This window comes from Myotis nattereri, assembly GCF_964212035.1.
Source record: "Myotis nattereri genome assembly, chromosome: 6".
NCBI lineage: Eukaryota > Metazoa > Chordata > Mammalia > Chiroptera > Vespertilionidae > Myotis > Myotis nattereri.
In genome coordinates this window covers 21,523,893-21,542,771 of record NC_138081.1, presented here as the reverse complement: position 1 = coordinate 21,542,771, position 18,879 = coordinate 21,523,893, and the positions used below count along the sequence as shown (strand labels likewise).

At 46.3% G+C, this 18,879-nt stretch overlaps 1 protein-coding gene across 1 annotated transcript in view; it reads right to left on the bottom strand.

The window, feature by feature from the left end:
* The window catches only part of TFAP2D (transcription factor AP-2 delta), a gene marked incomplete at its 5' end in the record, with an annotated part of 51,916 nt that extends 37,034 nt beyond the window's left edge, over positions 1-14,882 (bottom strand). The window contains 4 exons of the mRNA XM_081093593.1: positions 473-591; positions 760-925; positions 10,789-10,849; positions 14,334-14,882. Coding sequence (XP_080949719.1) covers positions 473-591; positions 760-925; positions 10,789-10,849; positions 14,334-14,882 — 895 coding nt within the window. The remainder of the gene's footprint in view (positions 1-472; positions 592-759; positions 926-10,788; positions 10,850-14,333) is intronic.
* Positions 14,883-18,879: the final 3,997 nt, after the last annotated feature.

The following is an 18,879-nucleotide window of genomic DNA, read 5'->3' as shown; positions in this document are numbered from 1 at the left end:
ATTAAATAATGTTATGAATTATCTGATCTTTATATTAAGTGCAATTTAGCAATTATTAAGATGAATTGGAAACTTTGCTTGTAACTGTTCACTATCCTGCTTAACAGTATAGACCAGCGATTTTCAACTGGTGTGTCACAAGAATTTTTAAAACACGCAATACCTGACTATTCAGTCAAGGGCACTGACCTCTTTTCCCTTAGATTGTCAAATTAATAAAACGACAATAGCCAACACAATAATAGCTGTCTGGTGTGAGTGAACCAAAATTATGCCTATTTTTTATCAGATCAGCAAAAATATATTTTTTGGTGCGCCGCAGAATTTTAGTAATGAATTTCTGTGTGCCATGAGATGAAAAAGATTGAAAATCACTGGCATAGACAAAAATTAGGCAGCATAATGTAATAACCCTGTACTTCAAAGAATTGCTAACGTTCCATTGTTACTCTGCAGAGCTGAAAAGCCATACCTTCAACTAAGGAAGTGAGGAGGGTAACATTGGCTGCTTTCCGTCTTCCTGCGGGTAAGTTCAGGCCAAGCCTATCCAGCTTCTCTCTCAGGCAGCGGCCCCCATTCTTGGACTTTGCTCTGTCCAAACACAAGCAAACACTAAGTTTTGACAATTCACATTCTGAGGGAAAATATGAGAACTCTTGACTACCTGAGGAATTCAACATGGGACAGAAGATGTAAGAGTTGAGGGTTGGGGAGTGTGGTGTCGGAGACCCACAGGGCTGGAAAACAACTTTAACATACCTTCTCAAAATGCCTCCCAGCAGTGAAGCATTGAGACATTCGGGTGGTGAGAGGCGCCTCTTCACCTCCGCAATGGTCACCTTGTATTTGGAAGTAGAACTGAGAAGGGACAGCCGGCCAGGGACAGAGCAAAACAAGTCTGTGGGGTTGACCACACAGGTACCACCTTTGGAGGAAAAAGCATATTGTATATTAATGACAGTGAGAGATGATGACTGCATGAAAGACAGTTAACACCAAGGCTCTCTTCAGGATTCAGGGATGCATCGCACACCTTCCTTACACGCACATCAGCTGAATCATCTCAGAGCTGCTCTGTAGATGTCCTTTCAAATGACACTCAACATTTTGTCTTTCAAATATCTACTGGAGATGTTTATGATAGATTATCTTAACTTAAGTAAAAATTAGCATACTGTGGAGTGTAGGCTGATCCATCAGTATTCATTTTGATATCATACATGCCAAGGAACACTTCAATTAATTAAAACCTCCAAACTCCACCAATTAATCACGCAAAAGGTAGGTATTATTTACCCATGGCTGTGTGTATATGTATGTGTGTGCACATAGATGGATTTATTTTATCCATGACTTAATATATAGACAAAATTTTTGAAAGCTCTTTTCCAAAAAGCTTGAGAGCTGCCATCTCCTTTCCTGTATATGTCTACCAACTACAGGCACCACTCAAATTCATTTGCCCACTTCCAGAAACTTCCAACACATGTGGGTGGATAATAGGTCAACCCTTGGGATCATCACACACAGTCAAGCACAGCACATGACCTAGCATACAGGAACAGGAACACGGTAAATGTGAGTGGCCAATAATCTCCAGGAAGCCCTGGAGCTCTGCTCTCCTCCACGAACAAGAGCACATTTCCTAACCTCAGGCAGCTGAAGTGGAGCTGAGGACCCACGATGGTCCTTGCCGGGGAGAGTTTCCTGCTGCTCAGTCCTCCCTTACTGCATAATTCCTGAGCCAATGTCCACACTGCTAACAAGGTGGCTACAAAGCCCCAGGATCCAAGGCTGCTCTCAGCTTCCCACCCCCCAATTCACTGAGCCAGCTGAGGGAAGAGCTTCCTTGGCAAAGTCAAATTCAAAGTTTGCTTTTCTGAACATCCATTTGATTTCTTCGGTTATGAGCTATTTTAGACTCATCTCCAGAAAAGGCTAAAGTTCTATGACAAAAATGAAGGGGGGAAAAATGTAGGTAGAGGGAGAAAATGCTCAGCAGAGTGTTATCCAAAATCTTTTTACTCAGTGGGTGGTCCTCAACTGGCATCTCTGAGGAGCTCGTTAGAAATGCAGAATCTCAGGCCCAAGCCCAGACCTTCTGGGTCAGAATCTGCATTTTAAAAGACCGCCAGGTAGTTCGTGTGTGCATTAAAGTTTGAGAAGCACTGGTCTAGTACTCACCACTGGCCTCCCACATACTCCTGCCCTCCTACTGAGCAGCTCTGGAGTCTCTGGTATTTAGATTCTGGGCACAGTTACTAAGGAACCTGGGAGGATGTTTAAAAAGGCAAAGGGGTCCTGGATCTGGGTGGAGAGAACAGGCTAACCTTGCCCTACTCTTAAAGTGTTTCTACCCCTGTACTTTCTGGAATTCCTGCTGGCCGTCTTACCATTATCTGAATTTCCCCCCAAAGTGCTGGGACTAACGTATTTCTCCCTAAGCATTCTGTGGCCGGTGATCACCCTGCATGTCCCTCAAAGGCAGAAGCGGGGATAGTGAAAACATCAGAGGAGCTAGCCCTCTCCAGGCCGGAAGGTGGGCCCTGTACACTAGGCTAAATTGCCTGTGCTCATGCCTGGATACCTGCCCTCAGTTAAAACCTGAGGGGCCATCATCTTAATTGTCAAACTGAATTTTTTTTATTATTAGACTTGTGGCCAACACCATGGGAAATCATGCAAATGCCTTCCGCAGGAGCTAGAAACACACATTTACCTGTGCTTCCCCACCTGTCATTCTCAGAAACAATTTTAAAATAATAGCACAGTATTCCCCCCTTATGCACAGGGGATATGTTCTAAGACTCTGAGTAGAAGTCTGAAACCACAGATAGTACTGAACCCTATATATACTATATTTTTTCCTATATATACTCACACTTTGCTGCTTCTCTTTGGCATATCCGAATTGCCAGGATCACTACTCTTGCACTTTGGAGTCATTATTAAGTAAAATAAGGGTTACTTGAACACAAGCACTGTGATTAGTCGTCGATCTGATAACCTAGATGGCTACCAAGTGACTAATGAGTAGACAGACTATGTAATATGGATATACTGGACCAAGGGGTGATTCATGTCCAGGGCAGGAGTAAGTGGACGGCACAGGATTTCATCACACTACTCAGAACGACATGCAATTTAAAATTCATGAATAGTTTACTTCTGAAATTTTCTGTTTAATATTTTCAGACTGCAGTAGACCTTAGGTAACTGCTACTGTGGAAAGTAAAATTGAGGATAAGAGGGGACTACTATAATGATAATAATAATAATACAGTTCTCCTAGATTTCTGGGCTCAAAAACAGGACTATACTTTTGGTTATGCTCTCACTTTAGACCTACAGATGCAAAATGCATTTTAGAAACAAAGGTGTGACTTCGAAAGCATTGAGATGAACAGGAAAGTAAGCTAGGTATCAGTGAATCTGGGCTTTAGTGTCATATTATGAGAACTGAGAACCTGAGAACCTTAGAATTTAGGTCACTGTGAGGTCATCTGAAGCAAAAATATTTTTAAAAAACCATAATGATATCTATAGTCAAAATTCACCCAGCCCTCTACTGAAAATGGGCCTCCACCCACAGCCACTATGAATCATAAGCAAATGCATATTCTTACATAAAGCCCCTTCTCTTGTACACTAGCCAGTACACAATTGAGGGCACAAGACCGCTCACCCAATGCGTCTCAAGTTTATTATGAGTGAGAAAAAAGGGTCTGTACATGTGTTGTTTTCCTGGTTGCTAAAGGAAAGGACACACTTTTAGACCTTTCCTATCTTTACTAATGTACAGTGGGTTTAAAACCTTATTTAGAAAGATTCAAAATATTATAATTTTTGTAAAAGGAGCCAAATTAGGCGTTCTCCTATAGGAAGCAGCACTCTTTGGGAAAGGAAAACCCCATGTGCTAAAAACCAGCTGCTCCCAGGGAAGCCATTGTTCAGCTACCTAGCTAAGCGCTAGCTCTCTGGGCCCTTGGTCTTTCTCCCCTGCATCCAGGTTGGGTTTCTGGCTTATGCTCAGATAAGCATTTAGTAGGTAAGTCATACAGGCTGCATATTAAGAGTATGCTTGATGCACACACAAATTGCCTGGAGGATTTATTTTGTATTCAGATTAGCCATCAACTCTAGAGTCTTTTGTTTTTTATGTCATAGCATCTTTAAAGGGAATTTCTGTTGCTTTGATACTTGGCATTGCTGCAGCCTTAGGGAACTCTCTTGTCCTGGCTAAAGATTTGGCAACTTGTAAAGTTTACAGCAGCATGGGGAACCTCCTGTTATTCTCCCCAGTTTATTTTGAAGGGAGGAATTAAAAAGCAATAGGTCAACATAGCCAGAGTTCTGCATTTGGAATGAAGGTCCCAAGGAGGTGGGGAATTCTAGAAGGGGATCCAGACAACTGATGGCCATGGTGAGATTTCAAAGAAGGAGCGTCATGCAAGAGTCAGCCATGCCCAGCCATTTACAGCGTCCATCCCCAGTGTTACTAGTTGAAATTCCTCACGTGCCTGTGTTGCCTGCCAGCTCTTACTGAAATTATGTAATATTCATTCTAGATCCCGCGCTCCGGGAAGGGGTGTCTCTGCTGCCACAGCCAGGTCCTCACGCAGAACTCTTGGAGCACATCTCTTTTCCGTTCATAGTGCAGAGAAGCGATACTTCCATGAAGGTCATGGTTTTTTAAACTGAAACCTGGAGACAGGGTGTCCTATTTCCAGTGCTGCTGTAAACTTAGATGTGTAGCTATAGTAACAGCCTAAGACATCAGGGACTATCTACTCACATGGCCACTCGCCTAGGACTTGGCTATCATAAAAGGGACTCACTTTGCCACCGCTATAGGAAAATGTCAGCCAAGGGCTTAGTGTGTGTATGACAAAGTCATGCACAAAAGAATAGAAGCAGATCCTTCAGCCAGCAGACCTTGTTAGATCCCAGGCCTCTAGAAGAAGCAGGGGGCTGGGGCTGCGCCCTCTGTGGCCTGGCTGCACAAGTCTGGCCCTGTGTCTGCAGGCATGGTGGGGGCGGGGGGAGTGGAAAGAGGACTGGGCTGCAAGTAACAGGCTGGCCTGCTAGCGATCCGTTCGATTGTAGGCGAGTAACTGTGGAACTCAGTCTGGCCATCTGAAAAATGGGGATGCTCACAGCTGCTCTCCTTACTTTCCCAGGCTGTGAGGCGGTGCAATGGGAAACGGATACACGCATGCTCAGCGCCCTGAGCAAAAGCCACCCAATCCCACCATGGCGCTGAGCAACTACCACGTCACTGGGTGCGAGCTGTGGAGCGTGACAAGATCCCCACCCACCTTTCCGGCGCTGCTTCGGGATTAGAAAGCCACGTGCCAACGCGCTTTTTCCTCTTCTCATCCCAGGCAATTAGGGCAGAGGAAACAGCCACGGTCGTCTCCAAGGAACCGCGGCTCCCCTGGCGCCCCCAAAGCTGCCTCTAAGCCACGGGTGCCCTCTGAGTGGCCCCCACCCGCCTCAAGAACAGAGCGGGTGCCGGCCGGAGGCCCCGCGCGTCCTCCAGGTGCGATCGATACCTCCTGCCGGGCTTCCGCGCGGCCGGTGCGCGCAGCCTCTCCAAAGCCGCCGCGCCGCCCGCTCGCTGCCGGTCGGTGTTGACATAATTAGACCAAATCTTGAGAGCAAAATAAATGTTCTGTTCGCCTTACAGCCAAACAGATGTTTACAATTCAAATGAAAGAAATACAAACGGCAGGGATTTTTTTCCTCCCCTTCTTCATCTCCAGTGATCGCTGGTGGTTTTTTGATTTTTTTCCTGACACGTTAAAAATGTGTAAGCGATTACGAGAGTTTCCTGTCCCAGTTTGTTCTGCTGGTGCATTTCTTCGAGGTACACACGTTTAAACGGGATGGGGTAGGATCATTCCCGGCGGCTTCCCTTCTAGCCTCTTGCCCTTTTCAATCGAAATCCCCCCGGGTAATCCCCTCACCCCTCCAGCCCCAACACACACTCAGTCCTTGGAAGCAGATACTAATTGTAATCAAATAACAAAGGGATGGGGGCTTCATTGTAATCAAACAGGCCTCAGCTGATATTTGAGCTGCAAAGCGCACTGTTTGGGGGAGGAGATGCCAGGTATAACTGGATTCCCAGGTTTGAAAAGCGCTCCTCCCGGTGCAGGTTCCAGGCAGAACAAAAGAAAGGGAGGCCTGCCAGGGGAGACCTACTAGTTTAATGTGGCGGTGGGTGTGTAATCATGTGTGTGTGTGGGGGGGGGGGGGCGGTGTTAATCCCCATTTTCCAAAGATAGAGTGCTTTGGCTTTTGGTGATTTTCAAAGCAATAAGGAAATTGGGGAGAAGGCATTAGGCTTTGGAAAAGCAGCCCCCCCACCCCATTCCCACAAAATAGATTTCCAACAAACCACATCCAGGTCTTTTGGTATCTGAATTTTAGACTTCACGGAAAGGTGATTGAATTCGGAATCTGTATGTGGGGACTAATGAGCCAAGCGAGGCTCCAGGTGTTTTCCTGGCCTTATTTTCACAATAGATAAGCCATAGAAATGAGTTTTGAGTATTGAGGTAGAGAGAGTTCATAAGCTCTGACAAAAGAAGAGGCACAAGTCTCCCCACCCTCCTCCAATCTTACTCCTTCCAGGAAATGCTGAAAGACCCAAAGGCTGACTCAAAGTTCGGGGGCCTGGAGAAGTCGGGAGAAAGCTGGTCCTCCTGGCCCCGCAGCCTGGGGGCAGCCGTGGGGGCTTCTGGAGGGAAAAGCGGTCAGATCCACCCACCCTGTTATTGGCAGAATGGGTGATGGATGCTAAGCTCCGTTTCACCGAAGCATTTTTTTTTTTTTTTAATTAAATCGGATCTGACAATGTTTGTGCCGCAGCCTAAATGCCTCCGCCTGGCGTGCCAGTCACCTCTAAGCGATCTGACAAACTCCGGCGCTCTTAAAACGTGCAGAGTTCAGATCATATTAATTCCCCAAAAATGTTTTGATTCAAAGTAGTTTGTATTTTGTGTAGCCACAGGCAATCCGGAAAGCGCTCCAGCCTGCCCAGGGCCGGCCGCTCCCTCTCTACGTGGCCCAGAGGCTATGGCGGTACTTAAGCTTCTGAAATTAGCCTGGGGCATCGAGGCAGAGTGATCACAAAGCGAAACAAGGGCGCTTCCCCTCTTCACTTTTTTCTTTTTTTTTTTCTTTTCCTTTTTTGAGTTTGCCATCCCGATTTCACACAAAAAAAGGCCAGGGCCAATATGACACTTCCCACCCAAATATGGAAAAACTGGGTTTTCTCATTTCTCCTCCATCCTGTTCTGAAGGCCACAGCGCCCAGCCCAATGGAGCCCCCCTACCCCTGCGATTCCAATCTGGGTCCCCTCATTATTAGCTTCATCATCACCGTGGTTCTCATTGTCATCAACATTGTTCTCTTATTATTAAATTCTCAGGGCGAGAAAAGAAAGGGGCCAGCGCCTGCCAAAGGGGAGGGGGCCATAAGGGAGTCTCAGAAGATTCCTGGGGAAAAGAAGAGTGGGTTTTCCTTTTTTTTTTTTTTTTTAATGATTAAAAACACAGCCGACTCCTGTAAATAGAAGCCTCATTTCTTCAAGAGATGCCTTTTGAAATCCAGTATCTGAATATTCAACGAAGGCAAAGCTCCACTCTGTACGTACAACATTAATATGATCTCTGCAGAATTTGCTACTCAGAAATATTAACATATCAAAGCCGACGCCCGGAGGCGAGAGAAGCTATCGATACCCGAGGACTGGGTAAAGTAAAGATTATTGGTTCTGATGGTTCGAGTGGCGGAGCTGCGGGCAAAATCGCGCACACCATTAACCGAGAGTGAGCGCGCGGGGAGCTGCACCTCAGAGGCGGTGGCAAATATTTTATCTAGGTGGTAATTACCTTGCTGCTGCCCCCTCTTCCGCGCTTTCTTTGGTGATGGGGCCTTCATTATAGGCAAACACAACGTAACTGCCACTTACCAAAGTGAGTCAGGAAAAGGGTATTTTGATCTTTCCCTATAGAAGTGGCCAAATTTTAACTGGAACTCCCTCTCCCCACCAACACACACGCCACTGCAAAACAGGATACCTCTCCCTGGAGAACTCCTGTAGGGCATTTAAGGATCTGCCTTTCTTCAGGGGTCTTTGGAAGTCAAATCCAATTTTTTTTTCTCCCACAGTAAATTCTAGAAATCACTAGAAATGTTAAGTTTATCCGAGAGCTTAGCAGGAGAAGGAAAATGGTGAAAAGTTGTGCTTTTCAAGAAATTATGTTTCATGGGGAGAGTTACCTGTAAGGCATGGGTTAGAAGAGAAACGGGCATTCCCATCTAAGCTATTACACAAAAAGGCAACATGGCAGAGAGCATGAGTTCATGAAGAACAAAGGTGACTAGAGCTGTTGATATTAGGAACCCTGTGCACTACTGTGACAATAGAGACAAGAGGCTTCCTTAGCTTTTCTTCAAAAACTGGGAGTCCTGAGATGATGCGCTGGGCGTGCTCTGGAAGGATCTACACCACCTTTTAATGCAAGAATTCCTTGATACCTTTGCTATCCGTTTGTAAATTGTCATGCACATTGATCTGTTCAGAGTAAACAGAGAGCACACCCTGGTCTCCAGGGCTATCCCAAGTTAATTGGCCTATCTTTAAGACACATAGGAAATGAATAAACTCAGCAGTTAAATTCTGAACTCCTTTTGCAGGGCGGGGGAAGACAGAGAGAGTTAGTCAAACAATACAAACAAACCCCCCAAGTTATCTCCCCTTTTTCTTTGGAGCCAGGCTGTACTCCTAAAAGATCAATATTAGACTTAAAATAGCAGATTCGGAGCTGATATGTTAGGTGAAGTGAGTTGGCACCGGATCCTAGAAGAATACGAAAACATCACCCAAGGAAGACCATTTCTGCGGCTCTGATAGGACAGGACCGCAGCTCCCTCTGACCTTGTAGTTACCCAAGAGCGTTGGTCTTTTGGGGGCGGAGGGCGTGGGGATGTCCCCTACGACTCTCTCCGAAAATTCAACTGATTACACAGCCCTCTCCTATCTAGCTCCCACCTTCGAACTCGAATAACTCCCACCCTCTGTCAGGTATTGTACAATTTGACGCAATTTCCAAGCAATTGAGAGGGTGATCAAGCTGAACTCAAAAAACCGCAGTAGCGCGAGCTGGGCTCTGGGAGGAGCCGGCTCCGGGCGCTAATTAGTGGCGCTGTCCTTCAGCACCACCGACATGTTCGTGCGTCGGGAGAGCTTGGCCTCACCTTTGGTGTGACCGCCCCAACAGACTGCAACCAGCTCCTTTCACCTGGCCCTTCTTTCACTCTGCATTTTTAACCCTTCTTCCCAACAGGATGTATATTTTTTCTCAATTTTCACTAGTCTTGGGCCTATGTCATGGCATGTCAATATGACAGTATTGGCCTGGCTGACAGGTTTAATATTGCTCATTTTAAAAAAGATATTTATGGAGCAACACTAGTAATTAAAAAACAAAACTTCTCAAATACCCATTGGGTGAAACAACACAATTAAAGAGCTATTTTACATTTAACGGAAGTTTCAAGCTTCCACTATGACAATATTCAAGTTCCCAAAGGAAACCACTCTTTGTTTTTTGCCTCCTCAGTTTAAATGGAGTTTCACACTGGACATTGGGTTGCAAAACCTGCAGTTTAAACATGAAAGAACCTGCTGCTGTCTATCAATACATTTCTCTCTCTCTCTCTCTCTTTCTCTCTCTCTCTCTCTCTCTCTCTTTGTTTTTGGAATCTTTAAATGAGCTTTGAAAGAGAGGGAGAGTGACTGAAGGACATTTACTTGGTGCCATCAGAAGTGACTCAGTGTTTAGTGGTTCAGCTACTAAAGACAACTGCAGCCCTGGAGCAGGAATTAGTCCTGGTGAATAGGCCACATCTTATTAATTCGTATGAAGTTGGGATACCAGCTGGTCCCCCTTGCCTTGTATGCTCCTCGGGTTACTCAGCTTGCTAGGAAAATAAGCTTCAGAGGCACTGGATACAGTTAAGTGGGAAGCCAGCAAAATCTGCACTGCCTCCAGGCCTTTAAAATGTCATAGTTCAAAACCTTTTGTCAAAATGGAACATCTGAGGTGCAGCCCCCTTCAGTGTCTGAGCCGAAATCAACAGCTTTCTACTCTTGTCCCCCCTTCCAATTCCATGGGTATCTCTGGATTCAGATGTTTTCTTCAACAGATGGGAACAAGAAAGCTTTATCCAGTGCGGTTAACACCACCTCCTCCTCCCACCCTCCCTTAAAGAAAGAAATGTTCAGGACATTTAGAAAAATAAGGGCAGCTACAACATTGGTGTTTCATTAGCCTTCACTGCAGCCTCAACGAATCCAGCCTTTCACAGAATCCTTCAAAGCCTCAAGCTAACACCATCACCTCAAATAGCCAGGCTGTGGCTGGCACATTTAGGACTAAAAAAGACCAGAAATTCTGCTCCAGGATGTGGTGATGGGGGAAGGAGGTGTGAGAAGGATTTTTTTTTTGTCTTGAACTTTGATTCTGTCACTGTTCTGTGAGAAACAGCCAATCTCTTCTATCAGAGGTCTTAGGGGCACAGGCTAAGTTCAGGCCTCCGTGGAGGAAGGGAGGCTTCTTCAAGTGGGTATGTCTGTGTGGGACAAGAGTAATTGACTAAGAATAATTGTTTTCTCAATCACCATACAAGGGATCTGATGTTTAAAAGCACCACCAGATCTTCAAAACAACATAATAGATAAGAAAAGAATGTTTTCACATGTCCTTACTTACCTCTTCTTATGACTCCACCTTGGCCATTGAGAACAAGCCCACACTGGGCTTCCACGGAGCCCTTAATAAAAGGAAAATACATAAAATCACTCAAATAGATATTAATAAGTATGACCATATGAGTTAAGTTTTTCAATCTGTCCTGTCCCTGAACCTCATATCCACATAACCTGATCATAGACATTTAACACAACCATTGAGCTACAGCAAGTTTGGCAGCATGCATAATAAGGGGGAAAAATTTGCCAGAAAACCACAATCTAAAAGTTGTATAAATCTTAAGGTATGCATTTTACAGCACCATGAAATATTACACTTCAAAGGGCCTGAGTGCCTTTCATCTTGGCATAAGAGAATGAGAAACCCTTTGAGTCCCCATCAAGGCACATATTACAGTCTCCATGGCAGTTTCTGCATGAAGTAAATTACACCAAATGTGTCAAGTTTGGCACTGTGGATTTCTTGGGAGCTCAGAGGAGTCATTTCAAGTGGGGGATTTAAGTTAACTAATGAAAGTTCTGCTTTACCCCAGTTGGAGGAGCATCCTATAATGCTACCCAAAATGGGTCTTATAGAGGAAACACCTTCAGGTTCACTCACTGTAGATCTTCAGGAGCCTAATGGATTTGGGGGTCATTTGAACTGGGAAGGAGGAAAGGGTTTGCTGATTTTTGATTAAGAAAAATAAAAATTTCTCTCTATGTGTCTTCCTCCCCCTCCCTGAGTCCAAATGTGTTAAAGGCTCATTTTCCTTTACAAACAAACGAGGTATTGGACATGAAAGAGGCCTTGAAGGGTGTTAACCTACCCAACAGCCCGTGAAGAGTTAAGTAAATGCGGAGAGAGTCGGTGCATAATAAAAACCCACTTTACAAAACAACCTTTACAGCCCTGGCTCCCTTTCGCTTCCCCATTTTCACCATATTGAGGCGGGCCTGTAAGAGCCCCCTTTTCAACCAGTTCACGAGCTCTTTCTTATTTGAACTGTTCTGCCTTAAAGTGATTATCAAATCAATATGGAAAAAAAAACCTTGGAAACTGAGCATAAATTAAAGCAGTGATGGGAAAAGGTGTGACAGTTTCCTTTGTTGGCCATAGCAAATCTTTTTAGGGGACTCAAAGATGGAACTGAAGCCACAAGACTGTTTGCATCTGTTAGGCAGACTTAGACCGCCCTCCAAACCATTGGACTTTCACTTAAAATTCTGTGCAGGGAAAAGCATATTTACATTTGTTGCATTTGAAATGAGGCATATGCTGATGAATGTTTTAAAAAGAAAGAAATAAAAGGAGAGAGACGGGGTTTCTCCCACACATCCCCTCCCCAGTTCTCGTTTTAAAAGTAGCTATGACTTTTTTTCTTTCTTTTTCATTCTGCTAAGTCCAGGAGGAGCGGAAAAAAATGGCTTGCCAGATTTACCACTTGCTTCATATGTACTCATATATAAAATGATATATATGTTTATCTATAGGCATCGATATATAAATAGACCGTATACCACACTCCTCAATTTCTTCTAATATCTGGGAGCGTTTCTCTCAGTATGAATATTCCCTCAGTAGGAGTAATAAATGGAAAAAAGAAGATTAAAGATAATTTAAAAAACCCACATAGGCTGGGGGGAAAAAAGGTTCAAAATATCTGAAGTGAGGCAGGTAAAAGGCCACAAAGCTCTCCCTGAGAGTGAAGCCTTTCTCTCCCACTCTCGGGCGTACCGCTAAGATGTTTACTTTCTTAGAAGAAACGAATCTTGGTCTCTCCACTTAACAAACTCCCCCCCCCCCATAAGTAAAACGTTGTTTGGTCAGATGACATTGCATAAATGGCCAGTTGGATGGCACTAAGTCGAAAATTGGATAAACTACGGTGTCCTTTTGCACGGGAGTCTTTCTTTGTCTGGTGCTTGCAAATGTTCTAATCCTCTCTTTTGAAAAATGCCCCGCTTTGTGCCTCGCACAGAAAAAAAATTTGTACAGATACAAAAAAATCAGCAGCAGACGTGGCTATTAAAAAGAGTAAATAGGTTTTAGTTGAGCAAAGCATTGAATGGCAGATTTCTTTCCCCCTGGAGACATAAGGGGATCCTTGTGAAAAATGTAAAAATGCCCTGAGCGTATAAAATTATTTTGTGAATACAAATGTAGAAAGTCAAGGTTTATGAAGCCAAATCTTTTTTCTTGTGTGCCGATCTTGTGGCTATGACTCTTTGCTGGGATTGTAAGGGCTTTCACTTTAATGTTAAAATGATCTTTTGCTTGGAGGTAAATGAGGGGGAAAGATTTTCCGTGCGCAACAAGGGTTCTCTGCCGTCTCCAACTTGGGCTCTTCCAGTATCTCGCCTTGCATTGTGGCGGCTGTGGAAAAGCTGGCCAGCGTTGTGCAGGCTGAAAAAGTAGGGACTCACAGATAGAACTAGCTGCACCTTCAGGCAAAAGAAGTTACAAATTCATGTTTCCTGGGTTCTTTTTTGGACATGCGTGGGCTTATTTGTTTGAAACGAGGCTGTGACGATATGTTTATATAATTATAAATTCTATTGTTGGAAAGAATACACAAAAAATGCATTAAGAAAGTAGGAGATATCTAATTGAGTGATGGCCTCCACAGTATCTGATTTCCTTCCTTTCTCACTCCCTCCCTCCCTTCTTTTCTCCCTCCCTCCCGCTCTCTTTCACCTTTTTGTTTTTCCTCTCTCTCTTTCTTTTCTCCTTTCTTTCTCCTTATGTCTTTTCTCTCTTTCTCTCTATTTCCTCATTTCCTTCTTCTTAAGCAGTTGCATCTTACATAAGTTAATGGGTTGGAGAAGAAAAATAAAGTTGTAAACCAAAGGGGTGATGGGATTGGGTGGGCTTCAGGCAAAGAAATTAGGCTCAACCCGACACCCCGGCGAACTGCCTTGTGCAGATTCTTTCATTGGGGCACACTTTTGAGTTTTTCATTTGTGATTCTTTGCTCTCCACATTAATCTAGTATCTTTGGTGAAACTTCTGCTAGAGCTCAGGGTCCCAACAATGTCTCCAGAACAAACCAGCTCCCCCAATTCATAGTAAGCTCCCCACAGCTCAGTCCAGGACAAACACCTGAGACCCAGCAAAGCGCCAGACTGAGGTTAGGATGGGTCATCAACTTATCGGGTCTTACTCTAAGTCCAGGAGTCTCAACCCCAGCCTCCCAGATCTCCCCTGCCCCATCCCCTCAGGGGCAGAACTGTGGATTCACAAAAGACTTCCTTGCAGACCTACGGAAAGTGGGGGCCGCCGCTAGCCGGACTCCGGAGCGTGCAGGTGAAATGCCTTGATCCAAAGAGAGGAACCGGATGGCACACGCCTCCTCTAATTGTTTTGATAACTTTCCATAAGTGCTGTGTGTGTGTGTGTGTGTGTGTGTGTGTGTGTGTGTGTGGAGAGAGAGAGAGAGAGAGAGAGAGAGAGAGAGAGAGAGAGAGAGAGAGTTGGAGAGCCGGCTTACAGTCGGAGCATCGACTGGGCGGGAGGGGGAGGGCGAAGAGGGGAGGGCCAGGCAAATCCACTGCATGCTTATTTACCTGCAAGTCGTCCGCTCCCGCGGCGGCCAGCCCCAGGCTGGGCCCTGGCAGGAGTCTTTGATCTGGGTGCATTCCATACTGAGAGCCATGACTCATGAGGGACAGGTCGTGGCGGCGGTAGGCATCGAGGCAGCCCAGCTCCCGCCTCTGCTCGTCCAGGCAGGACGACTTGAGCGCCCGCGCATTGTGCAGGTTAATAAAGTCGGTGGGCTCCCCGTGGTGGATCTGCTGGTAGTACTGTTGCGAATGGTGGAGCGAGTTCAGAGAGTAGGCGTCGGGGGTGACGGCCGGGTGGCTGTGCTGAAATTCGTAATGGAAGGACTGGTGGTGGAGCGGGGTGTACTGGTGGTTAGTGGAGAAGTAGGGGGACGCGAACTCGGTGCCAGTGGTGGAGTAAGTTAAAGGAGAGGAGGAGGAATAGGCGACAGTGGAATTGGCTACGGACTCCAGACAGCCAAGCTGCATCAAACGGTAGCTGTTTGATCCGTCGTGACGTATCTGGAAGGAAGAGGGGGAAAAGGGAGAGCAGAAAAACTTGAGGTTTGTCATTGTGCCACGGAGGCGCCGCTCTCCCGGAGCCAGGAGCGTTCCCGGGCTCTCCAAGGAGAGCGAGCGCGCACGGCTCGGCCCGAGCCGCCGCCGCCCGGGTTCAGCGCCTTTGCCAGGAAGCCTTCGCGAGCAGGCGGACTGGGGGTGGGCGGCCCCGTCCTCACAGTCAGGAGAGGGGAAAAAAAATCCCCCACCCTATATAGGTGCGGTGACACCACACACACACACACACACACACACACACACAGCCCCTGCCCCACTCGCGCAGGGAGCTGGGCTGCGGGAGCCAGGTTTGCCACTGGCTTGGGGAGCCAGGGGAGCAGAATGAGCGTCCGCCGGCTCAGAGCGCCTCTCCCCTCCGGCCGCGTCCCAACCCCGAGATCCCGCCGCGGTCCAGGCCGGAATGTCTGGCCAGAGCTGTTCCAAAGCATGGTCCGTGTATTTAAAAAAATCGGTGCCCATCGTTCCCCTTGCTCATTTCCGTAACCAGTTGGGGCAAAGCATCCGAACCCCCTTTCTGCTTCACTTTCTTAGAATAAGCCCATTCCAAAAGGGGCGAGCTGCACCCCCCCCCTCCTTGTCCACCTACCGGCTCCCCCCATCAATCTCTTTACTTTGCCTTCTTGAGTATCTTCTTTCCGTATCTATCTCTTTCTCCACACCACCTCCTCCCTTTCTTTATTATTAGGATTATGTTGTCCCCCTCATTATGGCAACTATTTCTTAGCGGGGCACAGTTGCCCTTCCTGGCGACAGATGTCATAACGAACTTTCTCCCCTTTCCTTCCTTAACTTCTCCCGAAAGCCAGATTATAATTAAACGTAACGGTCCAACATAGATTAGAGACAGGGGAAGCTGCCACCGCCGCGCCGCCACTGCCGCCACACACACGCGCGCTCAAAAAAAAAAAAAAAGTAATAATACCTCGGCATCGTGGACTAGTCCCGGAAAGGTAGTTGACATGTTGGGTTTCTCCGAAAGCTTACGATGCAATTTCCCCCTCCAAAAAAAGAATCGGGGAAAAAAAAAATCCAAACTTCTTGTATTTTCCAATTTTTTTTAAAGGAAAAAAAAATGTTCTATAGATAGAGATCTAAATTGTAATGGCTTTGCCCGGATCAGATAGCTCCTTGCCTCGTACCCACTTAAAAACCTGTATGAACAAATTTTTCCCTCTGCACAAAAGCAGCTCCCTGGAACAGATTTTGTACTTGCTGAGTATTTCTTTGGCTGATGTCGTAGGTCCCTTGGTAATATAGAAGTTTTGAAAATTAAGCATCAGCACTGCGAACTGGGAGGACAATAGGCAGAAGAGATTTATCCCAGGAGACAAGGAATAAATATTGTATCTTCGCCTAATAAGGAACTGGAGGTTCTTTCAACATTTTTATCCATTTTTTCCAACCTTTATCACGCTTTTCTATACCGACTGAGGTGGGGACTCGTCGCTGCAGAGAGAATTTGCACACATTTTATTGTCAAGATAAAGACCTAGCCCCCATACGTGTACATTAGAGATAGAAACATATATTAATTAAAGCTTCCTTTTACACGAGTAAGTGTTCATTCCTATTGGTTCCACTCCCTGGATGCTGGAAGCTGGTGTTTTTGCAACAAGCACCCGAATCAATTTCATCCAGATTGGGGTTTCTGCTTTTACACAAGTGGAAACAATACTGCTCTTCCCATATTTATATTGAATTTGGGTTCTTTCTACTCTTTTGGAAGGAAACACCCGGCGGTGGCTTACACTTTCTGCTGCTTTTAAAATAAATAACCATGATGGACAATCCCACATTCCCATCATAAAGCAACATTGTAATTGGCAATATATTTGGGAAAAATACAAGAGAATAAAGACTTGTGACAAGATTCCACATGTAGGTAAAATGTCTTTCAAACCCCAACTCTGCCCACTTTCCCCCTCTTTTGTGGGTGTCCCTTCCCTTTGGGAAACATTGCTGGGTGAGGAGTGGGGGTGGGCCATGGAGCAGGGGCACCAGGTATTGGAACACCATTACCCCAAATAACCCTTAAATGTTTGAAAGTTATATTTTACAAAGAGGGGGGAGCACACAACTGTCTCTAGCTCTGCCGTGGGTTTCTCGACCTTCAAGGAGTATTTGAGCTTTACTTCATTCAAAATGTGGCTTCTTGCTCCAAGCTGTCTAGCGCCTGGAGGGGGTATCGGTGGCTACATGCCGGCAATACTGAGGCTGTGCAAGGTCCTCTCTCCAGACTCCTCTGCCTCATAAGAACTGGCTGGCCCCGCAGAGTCATCCCAGAGATAGAAGGGGTAATTTAGTCTTAATTGCCATTTCATTTGGTTAGCTTTTAAGTGTTTAAGCTGAGAAGGTGTCTTAATCATAAGCCGCAGGCAAACAGGCATGTGGTTTTCTTTTTCTTTTCTTTTTTTTTTTTTAGGTTGGGGTTTGGGAGGGTTTATTAGGATCTGCTCATGCAGGCTAAGTGGGGCTGTCACTCAGCACTCTCTGCTTTATATAAATGGACAAAGGCACACGACAAGAATTGAAATGCACTGTCTGAAGTGGAGATCCGTGATGCTTCGGCCCTGCACAAGGGTCAGCAGCCAACACTTGCTCTCCTTTTCCAAGGTGCGCACGCGCCCCCACCCCCAACTTCTTGAAATTCCATATTTTGGTCGAATGAAGTCAGGAGACAGAGAGCCCGATGAAGATGAAAGGAAGGATGCCTAACTTGATCTTTAAGTGGGAGGGGTAGGATGAGTGCAGTTGGCACTGAGGGGCTGAATCCCAAAATGCTTGCAGCGAAATCTTTTGTTTGCCAGGATTGGGTGAGGCCTCTATATTCTACTCATAAATATCGTCTGTGGGAGCTGGGATTTCCCACCTTCCCCACTGACTTTATCCAGAACACCTCCCCCCCCCCCCCCCCCCCCCGCCCCTTGAAGAAACAAACCTCCCGCAGAATGTGTGGGGCCCGCAGGTTATCTTGGGAATTGCCAGACGGGCTTTTTTGGGTGGATGATGTTGGTCTCCCAGTTAGTCCAACTCAAATGGAAAGGATGACCCCTCCCCCAACTCCCCTGCTGTCAGATACATCTTCATTGAAGGCAAAGGGACCTTTTTGCCTCGGCTAAGGTCCAGGAGGCAGCCGCAAAATCCTCTCCCCTGGGAAGAACCGGGAGGCTCAGGACGTCGTGACCGCCTGCTCTGTCTGCAGTCCCCGCGCATTTGGCCCGGTATTTCTCCCTGTCCAGGAGGACAGGCACACGCAGTCCCTGAGCTTCTGATACTCTCGGTAATGAGCTCGGGCCTGGCGCTGAGTATAGCCACCCAATGACCTCTGGTTGTCTCCTCTGCATACCTCAGGACATCACCAAAGAACTGGCAATGGTATCTCTCCATTCCACTCCCTAGTCCAACCCTGTTTTCCCGACTCACTTCTAGGTACCAAGATAAGAGGCGTCCAGGGCTGCCTTTAACTGTGCTTCTCCCCCCGCCCCATCCCCAGGAATTAGAGGAAACTAAAGATAATGCATAAGGAGAAAAACTTGTATTTAGAGGAGGTGAAGCAGGGAGGGTAAAGTGCATCTTTTGAAATGTAGGGATCTACTTTGCCAGGGCACCACGTCTCCTTTGGGGAAGCACCTCTGCTCCCACCCTGGTGTCCCAGCTTCCCACACCAGAGGCTGAACTGTAAGGAAACTCCATTTGGCCAACTGCTCCCTGTCGCCTCATCCCAACAGCAACAACAGAAAAATCTGTTTGTCCCTGAAAGAGAAGTTGGGGAAAGCATCCGCGCCATATGCACATACTGGTCAGCACTCCCTTCCATCTGCTCTAAGGTTGCTCAGCGCGCCCCTTCTCTAAAGAAACTCATGGAAGCAGGTGTGTAGTGTGCTTGGGTGTCTGTGTGTGTGTGCGCGTGTTGTGCTTGTGCGCGCGGGATTTGTTTCTGACAGACAGTCCCCCTACTCCCCCACCGTCTCCCCTTCCCATCCAATTAATAGTC